At 37.1% G+C, this 23656-nt stretch overlaps 2 protein-coding genes across 9 annotated transcripts in view; both read right to left on the reverse strand.

Annotated features, from left to right (window-relative positions):
- The window catches only part of LOC105499492 (erbb2 interacting protein), a 151218-nt gene that overhangs the window by 105951 nt on the left and 21611 nt on the right, over positions 1 to 23656 (reverse strand). Inside the window, exon 2 of one of the 8 annotated variants that reach the window (XM_011772083.3) lies at positions 22619 to 22669. The exons of the other annotated variants lie outside the window; for them this stretch is intronic. The gene's annotated coding sequence lies outside the window, so the exon portion shown is untranslated. The remainder of the gene's footprint in view (positions 1 to 22618; positions 22670 to 23656) is intronic. 8 annotated transcript variants of the gene reach the window in all.
- LOC139363864 (U6 snRNA-associated Sm-like protein LSm8) lies at positions 476 to 22671 on the reverse strand. The gene is made up of 2 exons (XM_071098857.1): positions 22619 to 22671; positions 476 to 18630 (listed from the first exon to the last, which is right to left on the reverse strand). Exon 2 carries the CDS (start codon positions 15724 to 15726, stop codon positions 15250 to 15252), a length of 477 nt encoding a protein of 158 aa, XP_070954958.1. The 5' UTR covers positions 15727 to 18630; positions 22619 to 22671; the 3' UTR covers positions 476 to 15249.

Below are 23656 nucleotides of genomic sequence, written 5' to 3' on the forward strand. Positions count from 1 at the left end.
ATCTAAATAAAAGTCAACATCTATTCTTGACAAAATTCTTAGTATATTAGGAACAGTGTATTTCCTCAATAGGAAACTAACCATCAGTGTCCAGAATAAAACACTAGAGATATTCCTATTAAAATAAAAAATATGAGTATTACCAATAAAGTACAAAGACAAACCACAGAATGGGAGAAAATATCTGTAAATCATATATCTGATAATGAACTTTTAGCTAGAATAGATAAAGAACTCTTAAAACTAAACAAAAAGACAAAAAACAAAACTTTAAAAAGGGCAAAGGATTTGAACAGGCATTTCTCCTAAAGATAAAACAAATGCCACAAAAAGCCCATAAAGATGCTAATATTACTAGTCATTTGGGCAATACAAATCAAAACCACAATGATATTACCATTTTATACTCACTAGGATGGCTGTAATCGAGACAGGCAATAACATACTGGGAGGATGTGGAGAAACTGGAATTTCAAAGACAGCTGATGGGAATACAAAATGGTGTGGTCACTTTGAAAAATAGGCTGGCAGTCCCTCCGAAAAGTTAAACACAATTATCATATGATACAACAATTTCACTCCTAGGTATCCAAAAGAACTGAAAACACATGTTCTTGGAAAAATTTGTAACTAATGTTCATAACAGCGTTATTCAGTGACCAAAAAGTAAAAACAACTCAAATGTCCATCAGCCAATGAATAAACAAAATGTCATCTATCCCTACAGTGGAGTATTATTCAGCTATAAAAAGGATGAAGTACTGATACATGATACAACATGTATGAACTTTGGAAACATTATGCTATGTTAAACCAGACACAAAAGGCCACATGTTGTATGATTTGATTTTTATCAAATATCAGGAATACTCAAGTCGACAGAGGCAAAGTAGATTAGTGGTTGCCATGATCTGGGGACAGACAAGAATGAGGAGTGAGTGCCAAGGAGTATGGGTTTTGTTTTGGTTTGGTTTGAAGCCCCGATGAAATGTTTTGGAATTAGATAGTGATAATGGGTACACAACTTGTAAAAATACTAAAAACTATTGAACTGTATACTTTAAAAGGGTAAATTGTATGTGAATTATACCTCAATTTAAAAATATATTTAAAAGAAAAATATTAGGACATCAGTTAATGTCACTTTTATGCATTTTCTTTTCTTTGAGACACTGCCTCTCTCCTCCGTCACCTAAGCTGAGGGGCAATGGCACAATCAACCTCCTAGGCTCAAAGCAATCCTCCCACCTTGGCCTCTCAAGTAGCTGGGACTACATGTGTGCACCACCACATCTGGGTAATTTTTTTAGTTTTTATTTGGTAGAGACGGAGTGTCGCTATGTTGCCCAGGCTGGTCTCAAACTCCTTGGCCTCAAGCAATCCCCCAGCCTTACCCTCCCCAAGTGCTGGAATTATAGGCATGAGTCACCATGCCTGGCCTCAGCCCACTTTTATGTATTAGCACCATAGATTCCAAACTGATTCCCTAATTCTATTTAGTCAGCACCTATTTTTTTTCCTTAAAATCATTTATTTTACTATATCCCTTTCTGCTTTAAAAACCTAAAATACATTACTTAATCCCCAAACCTCCTTAATCTACTCCCAATTTGCCTTTATACAACTTTACTACTGAATCAAATCCTTTGCTCAGGTGAGGCCTTTTGCCTTACTACTGACTCCTCATTCCACCTACCCAATTCAATATACTAATTACTTCTTTGGTTCTTCAAGTGGTATTTTAAGAGAAACTCACTATAAATAAAATGTTTTTATGCAGTGTGTCTACTGCCCTAGAAACTAAACCAGACCTGTTGAAAAGCATGACCTGATTTGAGAATCTTAGATGTGAGTGCCACAGTGCGTGAAATTCCACCATTAGTTATTTCTTCTGGTCCCTCCTCATACATCCTCTAGTAAAATGCAAACAAATCTGGAAGAGACAAGTTCCTAATTTCTTAAGGTGAATTTCTTTGTAAGTTTATTCTTTCCCCTAAACTGAACAGAAATAAAAGAACCAAAAAGAAACAGAAAAAAAGGTAGGAATTGGCAAAACAATGAGAGGTCAGGTTGAAGTTCTCATTTTCCTTGGGGTTAATTTAGGCTGGGAATGATTAGGAACATCAAAAACCTTCCAAAGAAAGCTAGATCACTCTCAACACCTTATTACAGCAGGATTTTCAAAGGTTAATTATTACCACTTATAAGCAAAGCTTTAAAATACCACCACTTGATGAAAATCTTATCTTTAAAAAGTTTCACTTTCAGTAGCATTCAGATTTATTTTAGGAATAAAATCCATAATCCTATAAAACTATCCCAAACATCCCTTAGGGCTGAAGATTTATTTTGTAAGTGAAATAGTACAACAGATATGGAGAGGAAAAGAAGAAAAACAAAAATTTAAGCTTCTACTTAACCAAACATAATTTTAAGTAACAAATATTCTTTAAATTTTTCTGTAGAAACTATGGGGTGCTTAGTGCCAAGTTCATTCACATACATGGCACTCCAAAACCCTCTAAAGTATTTTATGCATGTTGAAATATAATCAAAGGTCACAGGACAAATAAGAAGTCTTAGATGCGAAGTTCAATAGCATTTGCATAACATCAGTGGTTCTCAATGAGTGTAAGGACACCTCAGCAGGTCCACAAATGTCAAAGCCCCACATTATAGTAAGTCCACTGTCAATATTCCTATTGAGAAAACACATATACATACAGATTTTTGTTTTTGCTGCAATAAAACTCCATGGCCCAAGGGTGAGAGCCAATCTAATAATTCAGTGCTAAGAGTTTGGCAATACTAAGATGGACAATAAATACCCACAAAAAATGACATAGCAGACCCCCTTGGAATAGCCCCCCAATTCACAATGACTCCTCCTTTCTCTGAGAAAAGGTTACCACAAATCCATAAAGCACCTTTGTACAAATTTTAAAACTGCAGCCCTTATAGGTATACAGCTTGGCAAGCAGCATGTGGAATAAACAACCTGCACTATAATATAGAAGCCCTGGTGTGAAGGCTATTCTCCCATTTGAAAGGGGTGGCCCTCTAACATCTATTTTGGTACCAGGTAACACTGCCCTCCTAGATGGAGCAGACTGGAAAGGGGACGGGCACCTGACTCAAGCCAGTCAATCATTTCTCTCTCCCCAGGATATGTAAGTGGGACGGAAAGACAGCAAGTCTATCTCTGCATTTAACGGAACTGTAACATCTGAAGCCATAATCTATGGAGCTGCTGCCTTCTACCATATGGACACAGAAACAGAATGCTCATCTGAAGAGAGAAAAATATAAAAGAGTGATGGTTCTGGATTCCTGATGGCCTTCCAGTTACTTGTTCTAATTCCTTTCTGAGACTAACTGCATTCTAGCCCTTGAGTATCCATAAGAAACTATTACATCCTTATTATCTTATTTTTACTGGTTTCGGTTACTTTCATGCAATGGGTCTTATTAATATACTTTACTTATACCAAAGCTTTTGAGTTGAAATCTGAAAGTTCAAGTAAGTGAAAATTCAAATATGAATATGATCCTCAATTATTTTGCAAATCAGTCTGTCTCTGTCTTTCTACCCACACTCAAGGACTCAATACCCATTCTTCTAAAAACGAAACTTTGTGTTCCAAAGTTAGGAAATCTAAACCTGAAAACCTGATGTAACACAGGCTTTGAACACTGAAAAAAAAAAATAGCATGCACAAACAAGATAAATCTGCAACTGTCACAGTCACTTCTGGACAACTGACTGCCTTTTTCATTACACCTCAACCAATTTAGATTTATCATCAAAAAGACTAGACTTCATGGGCACAAAAAGGTCAAACCTAAACACTTTGGTAGCAATTCTGGACTAAAATAACAAATGGAATCAGTAAAATTAATGCTGAATGACCATATTTGGCTTTCTGATGCTAAATACAACAAATACAAATATGACAAATACGTCAGAAAGAAAACAAACATTTGCTGAGTTACTACTAGGTGCTGAACACTGAAGATACAAAGATAAATGGTCCCGGCCTCAAGGAGTTTCCAATTTTAGATAAAACATGATAGCCACCCAGCCCAGTGGCTCACACCTGTAATCCCAGCTGAGGCAGGAGTTGAGACCAGTAGTTCAAGACCAGCCTGGGCAACACAACACCACCCTGTCTCTAAAAATAAAAATAAAATTAGCCAGGCATGGTGGTGTATGTCTGTAGCCCCAGCTACTTAGGAAGCTGAGGCAGGAGAATTGCTTGACAAGCCCAGGAGTTTAAGGCCACGATGAGCTATGATTGCACGACTGTACTCAACTCTGAGCAAAAGAGCAAGAACACGTCTTAAAAAGAATATTAAAAAGTTACAAATGTGGGGGAAAGGAGACCAAATAGTCTGGTGGTAAGGGAAACAGACTAATAGGACAGAATAAAATAGAATATATAAACCAAAGTGTAGAATATCTGTACATACAGAAAAAAAGTAGTTAGTGTTGCCAGCGGACAAACATAGGTAGGATAGACTTTGAAATATATAGGAATGACGTTAGTCAGCAGGGGGCCAGAACTTAAAAGCTTTAAATACCATACTAAGTAATATAAACTTTGACGGGTAAGCAGCAGTTTTTAAGACTTAAGGCAAAGGAGGGACATAGTCTAATTTAAGATTTAGATAGATCACTCGGTTAGCAATGCAGAACTAAAAACAATCCTGATACTATTTAGCCAATAATATAACTTACAAAATATGAGGTGAATGTCCCTATACCATCTCTTTCACTGTTTGGTTTAATAAATAAAAGTCATTAATACTTTAACAGTGTAGTCTTCATACTTCACCAGATTATGTAATTTGATGTAGACAATTAAAATGTCGTATTCTTCTGTTGCTGATTCAATTACTTTGGGGCAAGGTAAGAAAAGTGAAACCACTCAATATATGAGAACCCGGTCTTTAAAAACAGGGACATCTGAAGTTTATCATGCTTAATATTTAAAAACAATTAATAGTAATTCCCTAAACAAAAATGGCAAAACAACTATATGTGATTATTGAAAAATAACAATATATGGCCACCTTGGAACAAACAGAACTGAAAAGCTAGGATATTTGAACAATTTAAGAGGCAGTATCTGAAACTACTGTTCCTAGAAAGCTATGTTTATATGTTGTTTTTGTTTTTGCTCCCTGGGGAAGCAGGGGATGGATGGTTTAAAAGTGACACAAAATCAAGCTGTGTCAATGCAACTAGTTAAAACCTGCATATTTCAACACTTGACAATATAATTTTAATAGAAGGAATTCCCAGATAACAAAAAGCCTACCAATAAATCACTGAAAATTCAAGAAACAATATAGCTGAACATAAAAGTAGCTGGCTTTGGAAAAATACTGTTTTACATTTGAGTCCAGATTCCACCATTTACCATTCTGTAATCCTGAACACATTAACTCTTCAATCTCAGATTCTTTATGTCAAAAAACAAAGGGCATAAAAACTACATTTTCGTTAGCTGTTCTAAGAAATCCAAATGTCCAACACAAAGCCATATTGAGTGGCTTTTCTTGTGCTACGTTTCCCAAAAGTAACTGAATCAGCAACAGAAAACATAATTATACTTAAGTTGAATAAATAATAGTTTTTCCTTTCTATTGAGGATACATAAGAGTAATTTGTTTCTTTGAAAATATTTTATTTATACTATTCATCCTCACAGGTACTTTTTGTGTTTGCCTCTTTACCTATTTTATTGGGTGTGGGGTGACCATGGCTGGCTGGCATGCTTGTTCTCACATAAGCATTTTTTTCTTTTTGCTTTATCCTCCGAAAGTTGCCACATTAGCATTTTTTAATTGACATATATCACAGTAGCTTAAGGTCGATACTAACTTTCATTCACTTATATGCCCTTAAACACTGTACTGCATTATTTTTACTATAAGAAGGGAAGAAACCACTCAATCATATTTCCCTTCTCATTTGAAACAAATATTTAGGAAAAGAAAGTAGTTGCATCATTCATATATTTATTTATGAATTGAGCTATATAATTTCTCCAAACTAAATTTTAAAATAAAAGTAATAGGCCGGGTGCAGTGGCTCATGCCTGTAATCCCAACACTTTGGGAGGTCGAGGCAGGTGGATCACCTGAGGTCAGGATTTTTGAGACTAGCCTTACCAACACAGGGAACCCTGTCTCTACTAAAAATACAAAAATTAGTAGGGCATGATGGCAGGCGCCTGTAGTCCCAGCTACTCAGGAGGCTGAGACAGGAGAACTGCTTGAACCCGGGAGGCAGAGGTTGCAGTGAGCTGAGATTGGGCCACTGCACTCCAGCCTGGGCAATGAAGCGGGAGATCGTCTCAAATAAATAAATAAAATTAAAATTAAATAAAAGTAATAATGCAAGTAATTCTGCCTATCTTCTTTACTCAATAAATGTAGGTCTTGTAACGAGTTTGACAGTGATGTCAATTTTCTTTTCCACAGAGGTTCTCAAAGTCTGATAACTGCACTTTGCTAAATGTTACTCTAGTACTTAATTATATTTTCCATACAAGAGAGGCACTGAACACAAGCCAAATATATCCTATTTGATATTCAGTGGAAGAAACAGTGACTTTTTCTTGAACCTATAGAAAATCCTCACCATGCCAGACAAAGATGTATAACGGTCTCCCCATCATGATACCTTCCATTTACACTGACTTTAGAACTTAATCCCTAACCAACAAGATGCCACTATTTTGCAGAATGCGGTCTGTGGTAGGTATAACATTTTCCACAAATTCTTTTACACTTCTCCCCTCAAGAGGTGAAATCTTCTTCCCCAACACTGGAATAAGAGCTGGTCTTAGTGACGTGCTTCTTAAAAACAAAATACAACAGAAGTGATGCTACACGACATCCAAGGCTAGGATAAAAAGGCTAATACAGTTGCCACTTAGGCTTTTGCCCTTTTCCTTTCATCCACTTGCCCTCTGAAACCAGCCACTTGCTGTAAGGAAACTCAAGTGTTACTGAGAAGCCACACGCAGGTGCTCTGGCTCATGGCCCCTGGCAACCATCTAACTGCAACCACATAAGAACTTGAGCAAGAACCAACTAGCTAAGCCAAGATAAGCCCTAGACCCATGATAGGTAATAATGATGACTCTTCTCGGTTTATAATATCACTAAGTTTCAGATGGTTTATTTCACAATAAATAATCGGCATAAGGTCTGATTAACCAAAAGCACCTTTGTTGGAAGAAACAATCATGCACTGCTTGACAGAATATGTTCTAAGAAATGCACTGTTTGGCAATTTCATCATTGTACAAACACCACAGAGTCTACTTACGGAAACCCAGATGGTATAACCTACTACACATCTAGGCTATATGGTGTAGCCTATTGCCACTAGACTAAGAACACGTACCACATGCTGATGTAGTGAATACAGCAGGCAACTATGACACAATGGTAAGTATTTGTGTATTTAAACGTACCTAAACATAGAAAAAGTACAGCAAAAATATGGTATAAAAGATTACAAAAAAAAAAAAAACTAGTACACCTATCATAAATGGAGCTTGCAGGGCTGGAAACTGCTCTGGGTCAGTAGTGAGTGAATGTGAAGGTCTAGGACATTAATGTACACTACTGCAGACTTTATAAACACTTAAACTATGTAAATTTATTTAAAAAATTTTTTCTTTAATAATAAACCTTAGATTATAACTTTATAAACTTTTTCTTTTTAAAAAAATCTTAACTTTTGTAATAACACGGTGTAAAACACAAACACACTGTACAGCTAACCAGAATATTTTTTCTTTTTCTTAAGAGATGGGATCTCACTATGTTATCCAGGCTGGACTCAAACTCCTGGGCTCAAGCCTCCTAAGTAGTTGGGACTACCAGGCACACACTACCACACCCAGCTCCTATATCCTTATAAGTTTTTTTCTTTCTACTAAAAAAAAAAATTTTTTAACTTTTTAAACTTTCTTGTTAAAAACGAAAACACAAACACACACATTAGCCTAGGCCTACCCAGGGTCAGGATCATTACTATCCGTCTTCCACCTCCATATCTTGTCCCACTGGAAGGTCTTCAGGGACAACAACACAACTAGAACTGTCATCTCCTATGATAACAATGCCTTCTTCTGGAATACTTCCTGAAGGACCTGTCGTGGGATGATTTATAGTTACCTTTTTTTTTTTTTTTTGACACAGAGTTTCACTCTTGCTGCCCAGGCTAGAGTGCAATGGTGCGATCTTGGCTCACCGCAGCCTCTGCTTCCCGGGTTCAAGCGATTCTCCTGCCTTAGTCTCCCGAATAGCTCGGATTACAGGCATGCGCCACCATGTCCAGTTAATTTAGTATTTTTAGTAGAGATGGTGTTTCTGCATGTTGGTCAGGCTGGTCTCGATCTCCCGACCTCAGGTGATCCGCCCGCCTCGGCCTCCCAAAGTGCTAGGATTATAGGCGTGAGCTACCATGGCCGGCCTACCTTTTTATATGGAGGAGCACACTCTAAGATAATAAAAGGTATCATACAGTAAATACATAAACCAGTAACAGCTGTTTACTGTCATTGTGAAGTACTGTGTACTGCACATAACTGTACTATACTTTTATACAACTGGCAGTGCAGAAAGTTTGTTTACACAAACATCAACACAAACCCATGAGTCATGTAATATACTATAAAATAAGTATATACCAGCTATATCACTAAGGAATATTTTTCAGCTCCACTATAATGTTATGAAACCAATATTGTTTATATAGTCTATTACTGACCAAAATGTCATTATGTGGCACATGACTATATATTAAACAATTTTACAGAAAATGTTCAACTCGAACGTAATTTCACATGAGAACATATACAGAAAAAGCCTAACATACCTTGTTATAGTAGAGGTTAACTGCATCGTCATTTTATTTGTATGTGATGATGCTTCAAGGGACACTATTTGATCCCATGGATTTATCAAGAGGATACAAGCATGAATATATACAAGATATATGGGCTTAATGAGCTTACATTCCAAGAAGGAAAAAACAATAGTAAATGATAAGAAAAATTCAGACTGTGTTAAGTGCCATGAACTAAAAACATATTAAGGGGAGAGGAATCAGAGGAAGAACAATTTCAGACAGAGTGAACAAGAGAAATCTCACTGAAGGTTAAATCTGATAAGAACTGGGCCAGGTGCAGTGGTTCACACCTGTAATCCCAGCACTTCATTCAGGAGGCTGAGATGGGCAAATCACTTGAACTTAGAAGTTCAAGACTAGCCTGGCCAACATGGTGAAACCCACCTCTACTAAAAGCACAAAACTTAGCCAGGCATGGTGGCACATGCCTGTAGTCCCAGCTACTTGAGAGGCTGAGGCAGAAGAATCACTTGAACCCAGGAGGCAAAGGGTGCAGTGAGCCAAGATTGCCCACTGTACTCCAGCTTGGGCAAAAGAGTGAGACTCCATCTCAAAAAAAAAAAAAAAAAAAAACAAATCTGGTAAGAACAGCCTGTCACAGATCGGGAGAAAAGCAATCCAACCAAAGGAGAAGGTATAAATGCCTGGACGTGGGAACAAACACCAGCGTGACCACAGCATAATGAACACAGAAAGAATCATGTAAGATGACATCACAGAACCCAACCAGACCAAGTACCCACCTTATAAATCATAATAAGCAGTTTACATTTTATTGTAATCACAATGAGAATTCATTAGAGGGTTTTAAACAAGAAGAGTAATATCTAATTTAAGTTTTTAAAAGATTGTTCTGGCCAGGCACAGGGGCTCACGCCTGTAATCCCAGCATTTTGGGAGGCCAAGGCGGAAGGATCACTCAAGGTCAAGAGTTCAAAACCAGACTGGCCAACATAGTGAAACCCCATCTCTACTTTAAAAAAAAAAAAAAAAAACTATATATATACACACACACACACACAATTAGCTGGGCGTGGTGGCCTGCGCCTGTAGTCCCAGCTACTTGGGAAGCTGAGGCAGAATTGCTTGAACCTGGAAGGCAGAGGATGCAGTCAGTGGAGACTGTACCACTGCACTCTAGTCTGGGTGACAGGGTGAGACTCCATCTCAAAAAAAAAAAAAAAAGATTGCTCTGGCTGCTATATTGAGAAAGTGCTATAGAGAGGCAATATTAGTGCAAATGTCTACAGTACCTGAAAATCAATGCTTCTGCATAGGATAAGTGCCCTACAAACCTTGGCTATCATTATTATTGCTGTCATCATACACAACCCACGTTGTTGCACGTATATAGTTTTCCTTCCTCTGACAAAGTATATATTCCTTGAGGATAGAACTTCAGTAATCTTATATAAATGAGTATATCAGAATTAGAGATTTTACCAAACTACACTGTGTGTCCTCCAACCAGCAGGATTCTGCTCCAAAAGGCCTGGGACATAGTCAAGGCATGTACATGTTATGGGCTCCCCAGGGGATTCCAATATTGTGCCTTAAAACCACTAGTCAGCGCCATTCCTCTTCTACATCATCCTCTGATACAACGCAAAATCAATGTTTAACAGATTTCTAGAATTAATGACACACATGTTCAATTACGAAGTAGCTGCTTTGAAGCAAATGTAGTAAGAGGTTCACTACTGCTTAATTAGTTATATTGCAGGCCTCAAACAACCAGAGGTATTAACCTTCACCAAAATCCATCTAATATTAGAGTTTCATGGAACTCGACTTTCAACTTGAAAGAAAATACTCACACTGGCCAGGCGCAGTGGCTCACACCTGTAATCCCAACACTATGGGAGGCCGAGGCAGGCGGATCACAAGGTCAGGAGACTGAGACCATCCTGGCTAACACAGTGAAACCAAGTCTCTACTAAAAATACAAAAAATTAGACAGGCGTGGTGGCGGGCACCTGTAGTCCCAGCTACTTAGGAGGCTGAGGCAGGAGAATGGCTTTTATATTTAATACTCCGTGAGGCAGAGCTTGCAGTGAGCTGAGATCCCACCACTGCACTCCAGCCTGGGCCACAGAGCGAGACTCCATCTCAAAAAAAAAAAAAAAAGAAAAGAGAAAATAGTCACACCAAAAATGCAAATCACTTATAAAAAAATAAAATTTGTCTGTATTAAAATTTCACTACCAAATACAACTTAGCAATGGTAAAGTAACATGGTAAAGTGGTAAAGTATACAACTTAGCATTGGTAAAGTAACGGCACATTCTCATTTATTTTCCCTAAGAATTTCATGTAAAGTAGTTTTTTTTGTTTGTTTTTGAGATCGAGTTTCCCTCTTGTCACCCAGGCTGGAGTGCAATGGCACCATCTCGGCTCACTGCAACCTCCACCTCCCGGGTTCAAGCGATTCTCCTGCCTCAGTCTCCCGAGTAGCTGGGATTACAGGTGCCTGCCACCATGCCCAGCTAATTTTTTCGTATTTTTAGTAGAGACGGGGTTTCACCGTGTTGGCCGGGCTGTCATGTAAAGTTTTTAAAGCTCAAAAGCAAACTCTGGATATAGCTGAGAGTGATAACTTGAGAATTCCATTTGTTTGGTTGTATCCTACTCAAAGTTGCCAATTTAATATTATTCAGTTAATAGTTTCCAAATAATAACAACCAACGCATACAGGAAACTACTTTAGAAAGGAACAAAAGAATAAAAAACTAATTTATTCACCTTTATTTGGATGGATCTATGAGAATTATTGCTATGCAATAAAAAGCAATTCTAAAGTAGTTATCTTAACTAATTCCATCAAAAATTTATCTTTTAAAAAGTAATCAATCACATGATGAAACTTCTATGAATAATGGAATTATGACCTGATACTCAAATGAGACAAATGTATATTTTGTTGTTTTAAAAAATTAATCTCGGGACAGACAGATCATCCGGAAAACAAAAAAAACTTTAACTGGAAAAGATAATATCCTATGAACAACCACTGTAAGAATTACAAATCAGACACTTTAGACTAAATTAAACAATCCTAATTTCCAAAGTTTTAAATTTTAGAACCATTCTTAATTAGTATTACTAAACCAAACTGTTCATTGATTAACAATATCAGATTTAAAGGCTTTAATTAGAAGTGCATAGTTACACAGAGAATATTACAGTCATGGAAAAATAATTTTGCCAGTTCGAGTATTACTTGTTTACCTTTCTAACCTCACGATGAACCATATGTTTGAATAAAATTGTGGGCCCTGATGAAAATTACTCAAAAAGGGGGAAAATAATTTAAGATACTTAACTCCTCAGTATTAAATATAAAAGCAGGAATATGAAACACCTTCATTTATGAAATGTCTAAATATAAATATACCATCATTTAACACAATATATTATAGTAAAAAGCTATGGAGGTTTAGGCAGAACCACAGTGTACAAATTCATTGTTTCTTCTCTCACATTGCATAAGTCCTATTATTTGGTTTTAGTTATTCCACACCCAAATTACACATACACACACACACACACACACACACACACACACATATCTATAAACCTGTATTTTAAACTATGAAGCCTTACGGATGGATTCTGACATTTTTCTAGTAGCTCAATAGCCAATTTCTCCAATTTTCCAATAAAATTTCATAGTGGCAATTTAAGAAGAAAACAAGAAATGCTGAATCAAACACATTTTATATACATTTTGAGACACAAGTCAGGAAGGAAATCACTGACATATAGAACTTTTGCATTCAAATGTAGAAACACTCTTGATTCTCTTTATTCAGATATCATCTTTAATATACATTATACATTTACAAACAACAATTGCTCTTCCATCCACATAGCTTTAAAAAATGTGACATAGTCAAGCACTTTAGTAATTACTCTAACAGGCATTTCTTTCAGATATTAACTTAAAATATATACAACTTATAAGAAATCTTACTTGGTTTTACAACTCTCTGGTAAAACGTCAGACAACTAGCTTTCTGCAGCACCAAAAAGACACAGTACTATGTAAGGCACCTCATTAGTGACTCATCTGTATGCTCCCATGATACCAGCACAGGAATCATCTCAGTCAAATTGACCACTTACTCTCAAAACCAAAAAGTACCCTCCCCACCAAAGATACCTAAAATTCATCATCACACATTCTCTACCTCAAATGCAAAAGAAGTAGACTACAGAATAAGAGAACTGACCAAAAAAAAGTTATCAATAGTCACACTTAATATTATAAAATAAAGCTGGAATTTCCTAATGGAAATAAGCCTGGATGGTCTTTATTAGACTCCCAAGCCCCTCAAAAACAGCATTTTCACTAACTTTAACTGCTAGCTAATGTTAACTTACAAGTCCAAGGATCAACCCCAAATTAAAAACTCCTGCTCTTAATAATTATAACTAATATATTTACATTGGCAATAGAGATCTACAGTCCCTTATTCAAACTCTTCAGGCCAGTAGATGTGCTTCAGAACTGAGAATTTGGAAAATACTGCTGCAGAGAAGTATAATTTATAAATATTAGCTCTCATGGGAAAATGATATAAATAAACACCAATATTAGCCTCACATCGCAGTTCAGTGTAAGTCATATTTTATCAACCAAATGAATTAGGGAAAAAAGTTCATGCCCAGGGGTGAGGCTACAGTATCAGAACACTTGCTGGTGCATAACTAAGGCGACCTGCCCTCTTCAAGCAGCCCTTTTAACTGGGAGCAAAGCGAAGACAGCAAAAAAAGAGAAAAGTTCAATTTTCAGGAATTTCTGAATTTCAGAATTGCACAGAAGGAATTGTGGACCTAAAATTGGGATGTTTTAAGAAGGTTTTTATCAAATGTTTAAAATGTTTCCCTATTAATGGAAATTAAACACATATGGATGGGAAGGTTTAGGTAATTGAGACTGTCAGTAGTTGTCAAAAGAGTCGTTTTGAAAATACATGAGAACATTTTCATTGTCACAATGAATGGACTTGCCAAAGGCCAGTGATGGTTAACATCCTGTACCAACTTTTAAATGTCCTCCAGCCCTGAAGCTGAAAAAAATTTTACAATTATCTAAGCCTAGAACCTAACTGTACACATATAAAGACAAAGGGATGGAGTTTTTTTACACAGTAGTTTAATAGACTGTAAATTAAGGGAAGATTAAACTTGTTTGAAATTTTCCCAAGTGTTGTCTCTCCACTTGAAAAAATCTTGTCAAGGATAAGCAATATCTTTTTTTTTTTTTTCCACAAGGATGTAAATATTTTTCTGTTTTCTTCTCATCACAAAGATACACACTTTGGCCTATACATGAGTTGATCAGAAATTTTGTGGACTAGCCTGGATATCTAAACACTACTTACAACATTGTTTCTATCAATTATTTAAAAAACTAAGTTGATGTCTTCTGAAATCAGGTTTATGGATAATGAATCACGGAAAATTGCTGACAATAATAGCTAGCACTACTTCAATATAAACTTAATTTACTCACATTTATAAACACTAATATTACAATTCTTAAAAATTAAAAATTGAAGACTACATGGAATCAATTTTTTTCACATAATATACTGTCTGTAAAATTCAACATTAATGTGTTCGTATTACTTTCATACCTAATCAATTGGGCATCAAGAGACTTTACCAATTATCTCTGTCAATTCTACCATTGCTAGTAATTCTTAATACTCAAGTTGGAATTTTGGGCCAATCTATTAAAACCTTGTTAGCATTTTTGTTTTCTCAAGCAAACATGTTTTTACCTACCCACACCTCTCAGTGCTAGAGAGCAACTTTTAGAAGCACTAGCAAACCACCACCAGTGGAATCGGATAAACGCCGGTGATTCAGATAACTCCAGGAAAGATTTACCCTCCTGTGATTTTCCTAAATATCAGGGAAAGAAAACACATATATCCTATACTACTAATGTTATTTGAATGCCTGGTTTCATAGCACACTAATTTCTCTTTTCCACTAGTTTCCATAAACACTAAAGTATCAAAAAGTACTACTTTTGGCTAAAAGTTTTCAAAACGACCATTATATTTTCACACTATTTAATTAAAAAAAGAAACCAAGCTACCAAACTTATATTCAGGCAAAAAAAAAAAAAAAAAGAGTTTTTCTTTCCCCGATAAAATGTAGAAATATTTTAATTTACATATTACAATGAATCAATAAGGAGTCAAAATCCAGTTACACATTCATAAAAATTCCATATATCATCCTCAGAATAATCAGTTTCTGTACAAAGATTTACGGGTGTCCAAGTATGTAGTTTTTCCTCAGTGTGCTACAGAATTTAAAGGCTCTGCTCGAATATTCCCCAAATCAAGCACAGAATCTGTTTCTTCATCAATTTCTCCAATGACTGCAACGTTGTCACCTCTTACAATGTATAATCCCAGTACCACTTGCTTTACCCCCTGTGAAGAGCTGAATACTCGCTCATGGCTTTCATTCAAAATCAAATTAATGGTCTGGTCAAAACCTTTCAGTGTTCCCACAATCATTCTCCCATCAGATGTAATAACGGCAACAGTTCGGTTGACGTAGTTCTCCAAGGTGGAGGTCATGCTGCTCCGCCCGGCAGTTCGGGGTAACGCAGGGGTGCCGGCGACAAGCAGAACTGAAAGGGCGCGCCAGAACCCGGCAGCGGTTCGCGCCTGCGGGCCGCAGCAAACATCGTGAGAGTTACTGCTTACAGCAATGCCTCTCTTAATTATAATTTGGTTGCCAATCTGCATGAGTAGCAGTTGCATTCATGATGAGCCTACATCCAAGGACAAAAGCATCATTCTCAACTCTGGCTGCACATGAGAACTATCTATGCCCAGGCCAACACCCTTAACCAATTAAATTAGAATCTCTAGAAGGCAGGACATAGGCATCAGTATTTTTGCTCTGTTTCATTGTTTGTTTTTGAGGTAAAGTTTATGTATAGTGAAATGCAGAGGTCTTAAGTCTACAACTCTATTGGAGTAACAAACACCCCAATCAAGATACAGGACATTTCCCCTACTCAGAAAGTACCCTCCTGCCCTACATCCAGTCAGTGCCCCCACTTTCCATAAGCAATCACTCCTCATATTTCTAATGCTATAGCCTCATTTCTGAACTTCATATAAACATAATCCATCACATAGTGTGTACTCTTCTGTACCTGACTTCTTTCACTAAACACAGTGTTTCAGAGATTCATTCATATTCATTTCATCAAGAAAAAAGTAGTTCATTCTTTTTGACTGCAGAGTAGTATTCCAGTGTATGAACACATTGCAATTTGTTTATCTGTTCTTTCTGTTGACCAACAGCGGAGTTGTTTTAATTTGTGGACTATTAAAGCTGTTATAAATCTCCCTATACATTTTGGGGACATGTTTTCACCTCTCTCGAGCAAATACCTAGGAGTGGAACTGGTACAGCTGTTATGTTTAATTTTAAAAGAAACAGGCATCAACTTTTTTTTACGGTTCCAGGTAACTCCAATGCAAAAAGCCTTTATGTTTTCTAATGTGGTCATGGCAAAGTATTCTAACATTTTTGTCTGTCCCATGTTTTCTGTTCCAGTCAAGAAAAAATTATGTTGCATTTTCTTTTTAAATCCTTTGTATGGGTTGGAAGATTATACTACCTATGAATTTCACTTGAAACAGAAAAAAGGGGCATTTAAATATATACGCTGTATAAAAGGGGGCACAGAGTCATAAGAGTCATATGATTTGAGAACCAGATGAATTTGACTGAATCTGTCACCAGAAAAATAAAAATTTATGTATAATTCCAATGTCGTATTCCATTTGTATTTGAGAACTATGAAGTCCATCCTCAGAATACTTACAAGTCCACAGACCAACCCCAAATTAAAATCTCCTGCTCTTACATTAAATTCTATGAGTCTTGACTTCACTGTGTGTAAGATGACCAAAGATAGAAATCATAAAATATATTAAACTACATAAAACATATGACGAAGGACACTATCAATTGTGTTATTAAAAGTTATGAAATTAAAGAATCTAAATATTAAGACTTCTTCTAAATCAATAAGAAAAAGATGGCCTCCACAGAAAAACGAAAAAAAGGGCAATAAACACATGACTCCTAAAATGAAATAAAACCAGCCAGAATATTTAAGATGCTCACCTCATTAGATGAATTTTTAAGTGATCAAATTACCATTATTTCCATCAGATTGACAATTAAAAAAAAAAAAAAACTCGTAACACCACGTGTTAGCTAGCATTATATAGACACATCTATTATCACACTCTTAGTGGAGGCATACAATAGTATAAATGTCCTTGATGACAATTTGACAACATGTATACATAAAGTTAATGTGTATACGCAATGTCTACTTTTAAAAATTTCTCCTTAGAAAGTACAGATGCTCCTTGACTTATGATGGGAGTTACATACCGATAAAATAATTTCAACTTATAATAGGTTTAAGTAAAAAATGCATTTAATACACGTAACCTACCAAACATCATAGCTTACTCTAGCCTACTTTAAGCACGCTCAGAACACTTACATTAGCTGCAGTTGACAGAATCACTAAACACAAAGTCTATTTTATAAGAAAGTGTTGAACATATCATGTACTCTACTGAATACTATATTGAAAATGAAAAACTGAATGGTTGTATTGGTACTCAAAGTAGGATTTCCATTGAACATGTATTGCTTCACACCACCATAAAGTCAAAAAATCCTAAATTGAACCATCCAAAATTGGGGACAATCTGTACTAAAAAATCAACTAGACATATGTACCAGAGTTTCACAAAAAGGGTTAAATTATAATAGCAAAAAATAATGGGAGAGGGTGCTAAATAAATATACCTTAGTAGTGGTTGGTTAAATATAGTCTGACTCATCCAAGCAACTACATTCTAAGCTGCTTGTAATATTATTACCATACACAAAGAGCAGCATGGTTATACTACCTTGAAGAAGGCCAGGCATGATGGCTCACACTTGTAATCCCAGCACTTTTCAAAATCCCCGTTTTAGGTGTATTGTGAAGATCACTGGTGATGTGACAATGTCATTTCCAAGTGGAATTATTAAAGTCTTCACCAGAAATTCAACTCCAGCTATGTTGTGCTTCAGGGTGAAAAAATATCAGCAGACTAGAGCAGATTCTTCCAAATGCACAACTTGTGTTCAGGTTTATACACCTTTTGTTTTGAAGGTTGAAATTTCTTTTTTAAGAAATTTTTTCCTAGGCCGGGCGCGGTGGCTCAAGCCTGTAATCCCAGCACTTTGGGAGGCCGAGACGGGCGGATCACGAGGTCAGGAGATCGAGACCATCCTGGCTAATATGGTGAAACCCCGTCTCTACTAAAAAATACAAAAAAAAAACTAGCCGGGCGAGGTGGTGGGCGCCTGTAGTCCCAGCTACTCGGGAGGCTGAGGCAGGAGAATGGCGTAAACCCGGGAGGCAGAGCTTGCAGTGAGCTGAGATCCGGCCACTGCACTCCAGCCTGGGCGACAAAGCGAGACTCAGTCTCAAAAAAAAAAAAAAAAAAAAAAAGAAATTTTTTCCTGCCAGGGGCAGTGGCTCACCCCTGTAATCTCAACACTTTGGGAGTCTGAGGCAGGTGGATCACTGGAGCCTAGGAATTCGAAACCAGCTAGGCAACATGGCAAAACACCACCTGTACCAAAAAAAAAAAAAAAAAAAAAGTACAAAAATTAGCTGGGCGTGGTGGCGCGTGTCTGTAGTCCCAGGCTGAGGTGGGAGAATCGCTTGAGCCTGGGAGGCAAAGGTTGCAGTGAGCTGAGATTGCCCCACCACTGCACTCCAGCTTGGTGACAGAACGAGACTCCATCTCAAAAAAAAAAAAAAAAAAAAATCTTAAATGCTGTATGATTATTAATCACCCCGGTTCAGTGAAAAGATAAGTAAATGAATGCATGCATGCATGCTATATGGGCATTTAAAAAACATCACCACTACCACCACACACACACACACACACCCCCAAAGGGCCTTCATTTCTGATCCCCAACTACCACAGGATTCAATAATGTAGTAGACACTCTACCACAGAGAGCACTCCTAATATCTAACAACAGCCACATTCTAACATAACATTAGACAAATGTGAACTCTTCTTGCTATACAGTGGTCTCCCCTTGTTAGGGGGTGAATACATTCCAGATCCCTCAGAATACACCTGAAACCACAGATAGTGTCGAACTCTATATATACCATGTATTGTTGCTCTAATAACTGAAACAGCTACTACTAAGTGACTAATGGGCGGGTATCATATATGGATATGCTAAACAAAGGGATAATTCACATCTTGCCCTGGATGGTGCAAGATGGCACAAGATTTCATCACTCTAGTCAGAACAGCATGCAATTTCAAACTTATGAATTATTTCTGGAATTTTCCATTTAATATTTTTGGACTGTAGTTGACTGCGGGTAACTGAAATTGCAGAAGGCAGAGCGTCATGTAAGGGAAAACCATTGTAGTTGTCACTGAATTCTAACAACTTACTGACCTGAAGTTACCTCTTGTCCGATAGCCAAAATCACCTGGGATATGAGAAAATTTTCTCAAAGAAACACATATATCAATCTATATTCTGATTTTTTTTTTTTTCTCGGTTTTGTTTTGTTTTTTTTGAGATGGAGTCTGTCGCCCAGGCTGGAGTGCAATGGCACAATCTTGGCTCACTACAACCTCTGCCTCCCAGATTCAAGTGATTCTCCTGCCTCGGCCTCCCAAGTGGCTGGGATTATAGGCATCCACCACTGCGCCCAGTTAATTTTTCTATTTTTAGTAAAAATGGGGTTTCACCATGTTGTCCAGGCTGATCTTGAACTCCTGACCTCAAGTGATCCACCCACCTCGGCCTCCCAAAGGGCTGGGATTACAGGTATGAGCCACCATCCCCGGTCCCCCAGAGTTGATTTTCTTTTCAAGAAGCAGATTACAACAATTGAGAAGCAATGCCAAAAGCTAAAAAAATTCAATGTTGCTAATTCAGCACATACTTTGTAGACACAAAAATTCCTAAATATTCTCAGTGGCCCCCATATTTGCTACACAATTGGTTGGCATTTTTTTTAAATCCGAACCATTTTAAAACATTTTGTAACATAAAAGTCCTAAGAATCTATGGTGCACTTTTTGTTTTGTTTTGTTTTTATAAGATGGAATCTCACTCTGTTACCCAAGCTATAGTGCAAGAGGGGCAATTTCAGCTCACTGCAACCTCTGCCTCCCGAGTTCAAGCGATTTTCCTGCCTCAGCCTCCTGAGTAGCTGGGATTACAGGCACCCACCACCATGCCTGGCTAATTATTGTATTTTTAGTAGAGAAGGGGTTTCACCATGTTGCCCAGGCTGGTCTCAAACTCCTGACCTCAAGTGATCCCCCCACCTCAGCCTCCCAAAGTGCTGAGAGTACAGGTGTTAGCCACTGCACCTGGCCCACAATGCGTATTTTTTTTTCAGTTCTGAAAAACCTCATTCTTTGAGCAAAGATATTCCTGCTAAAACTGTTTCACATTCAATTATTAAACTTTTGTGGGACATGCCAACCTCAATAAATAATCACATTTGTAGTATATTTATCAAGATAAGTGCTATATATTCATAAAAGCAAATTAACACAAAAAAGAAACAGTATGAAGTAGTATTTACAGGACTATGAAAAAAATCAAACTAAAATGTTACAATGTTTATCATTTTCATTAAATTGAATCCTCAAATGTGATGTACTCAGGTCCATATGTAACCAAAACTGGACTGGCAAGATTAAGTCTGACATGTAACAAAGGGCTCCCTCACTTTCTAATACAGTACAGTACTCTCATCTGTTACTCTCATCTCTTGTACAACATACTTTCCCAAGAGTCAATGCACAGACTAAAATGACTAATTTTCACCAATTCCTACATGTTTTTCAAGCACAGGACACAACCTCTGCAACAGGAGTTGCAGCTCAGCTTTTCTTCCTTCTCCTCTCCCCCACAGATTATTTTCAAAATTTATTGAAAATAATCGAGAACAATCTGAGGTGAGAGTAGAACAATCTGGGGGCGGGAGGGTAGATTACATGCACTTTTAATATATCATCTCAATCAAAGACAAGCTGATTCCCTCCACACATCATTATTACCCAACTGTCAGTCAGCAAACTAAACCCAACTTGCAGCTACTGTGTTCTTTGGTCACCACAGTTTTAAAAGGAGTAGCTGGTAGGGAAGTAAAGAGTGTAGGGAAACCAACATTCTGAAATCAGTAAGTTTTACATTTTAAAAAAGAATCCAGGTCTATAATGTCTGGAGGAGGGGGGGGTCTAATTTCATGTACAGGCACAAAAGAATGTCGAATTAATGTTCTACAATCCCCCACAGCCTAAACATTCCTAGCTTATATGCAATATGAGACGTGTTGGCTTTTGAATGTGCCACCTCTGCTTTATAGCTAAGGACTGACAACCAAAAACTATTCCCAGATAATCCATGTCTTAATATCAGTAAGCTTCTAGTTTCAAAACAACTGGAAAGAAAAAGTTCACTTGGGTGGCTGAGTAAAGTAGAACTATCAAGAAAAGCTTAGGAAATAACTGAAATCAAATCTCCCCACAATGTTTGTATTATATTTTTTTTAAAAGCATAATAAATCCCAGTTGAATTTTCCCAAGGTAGAGTATTGTGACTTGGATGACCATTGTAGTTTTCAAGAAACAGAAACGTAGCAACATGAATCCCTTAGACCTAAACAACAGTGGCTCCAGCCCTGGATTCCTTGAGTTACGGGGTACCACTCCAGCTATACAACCCTCCCCATGAAGCAAGGAGTCTATTTCGCCAAGAGGACTTGTCTAACTGGAGCACATGTTTCATCCCCTAACGCTACATCATTCTGTGGGTATGCAGGAACCTAAAATATCTGCCCAGACAGCCCTCAACAAGCTTCCAAAGCCTCTTTCACCAGATCAGTCCTCCAGAAAGAAAACTATACCAACTAGACTCTTGTATCCTTAGGCTTGAAGGCTACCAAGAGGCAACTGTATGCAGAGGGTGTGAACAGAGTTGAACATGTTGCTTGGGATGTCTATATAGGTCTGCCCAAATACTCAATTGTGGTAACAAGCAGTGAAGAAGGGAGAAGCAGAGAGGGCTGTGGACCAGAAGCCAGACAGTAACTTTCTACCACCACAGTTTGACACGAGAAACTCCAAAGAGTTTGAAAACACTAAATTCTAACCTGGCCTCCCAGGGTCTTATTATGGTATACTTATGAAGGAAGGAGGACGAAACTTTTTTTTTTTTTTTTTGGCAAGTTCTTTCTTAAGATTGATTTATAACTTTTAAATCAGACGTACAGTATATGAGACTTCATTTGTACTCTTGTTCCTAGACCCACAAAAGCTAAGGGCAAGCATGTCTGAAAGGCTTATTTCTCTGAATCACCTCAATCTAAATAAAGCACTTAGATAAGATCCTTTAAGCTAATAGTATTCACTAAACTGTAAACCACAAGTTCTATGAGTTTCAAATTAAGACAAATTAATATAAAAGGTATCTGTAAAGTCAAGAAGCATAAAAAATTTTAAAGTATGCTAGCTACATATTCATATAACATGCTCATTATGTTTTTCTTCTATTTCCATATACCTTTTCAGGGAAAGTATCTCTAAGTTTAAAGCAGTAAGTCCAATTGTTAATCTAGGAAAAAAAAAAAAGTAAAACAAATACACAAGCCAGGAGCAGTGGCACCAACCCATGGTCTCATTATAGTCCCAGCTACTTGGCAGGCTGAGGTGGTAAGATTACTTAGGGCCAGGAGTTTGAAGCTGCAATGCACCATGATCATGCCTATGAATAGCCACTGAACTTGTGCCTGGGAAACATAGTGAGAACCCCTCTCTTTGAAAACTAAAAATAAAAAGTACAATACAGTATTTAACCTGTTATTCCAGGCTTTGTGGACTCTCTGTAGTGTATCTATTGTGCTTCCCCCCGCCCAGATTAATAGAATATACTGCTTCAAATTCAGCACCAGTGAAGGGGTCTGGAAGTGGGGGGGGGGGGGGAAAGCTAATGATTCTTTATGTGAAAATATAACAGATATAAAAACAAGAGTATCGTGTGTTTTCTGACTTTTCAGGTATATTGTACAACTACACTTAGGGCCATCTGTCTGGGAGTCATCCCACAGAACATGAGTCCTAACGTCTGAAATGTATTTACATCCTATTGGGAAAATCACACAAGTAGAAAATCTATAAATGCAGATTCAAACTTGCAAAGGTAAATCCATGATGACATGTAGTCCAAAACTTGCGACAGTTCCAAGAGAAAGACAGGAAAATTAATATCATAAGGCACTTAACAGCATACATGTGTCAAACACAAATGAATCAGTCTTGATACAACCTCCAATTAAATTTCAGCAAAACATCACTTTTTATATGAATTTGGTATTAATGAAAATTTAAATGTTATAGTTTATATATAATTAACTTGTGCTGTTATAATTGTACACAGTCTAAAAACAAGGATTTTATACATAGCTTTATGAATGGAGATATTTAAGTACCATTATTTTGAAAATTCAACATTGAAGTGGTATTCCTTGATTTTTTGTTTTTCATTTAATTAAGGTCAAAAGTTTACAAAAGTTATAAAAGTTTAGGGAAAATTAAAATAGTC

The sequence above is a fragment of the Macaca nemestrina genome, chromosome 6, assembly GCF_043159975.1.
Source record: "Macaca nemestrina isolate mMacNem1 chromosome 6, mMacNem.hap1, whole genome shotgun sequence".
Taxonomy (NCBI): Eukaryota; Metazoa; Chordata; class Mammalia; order Primates; family Cercopithecidae; genus Macaca; species Macaca nemestrina.

Excerpts from the sequence above, each read along its gene's own strand:
- LOC139363864 (XM_071098857.1), bottom strand. The coding sequence starts at position 15,726 with ATGCAACTGCTACTCATGCAGATTGGCAACCAAATTATAATTAAGAGA.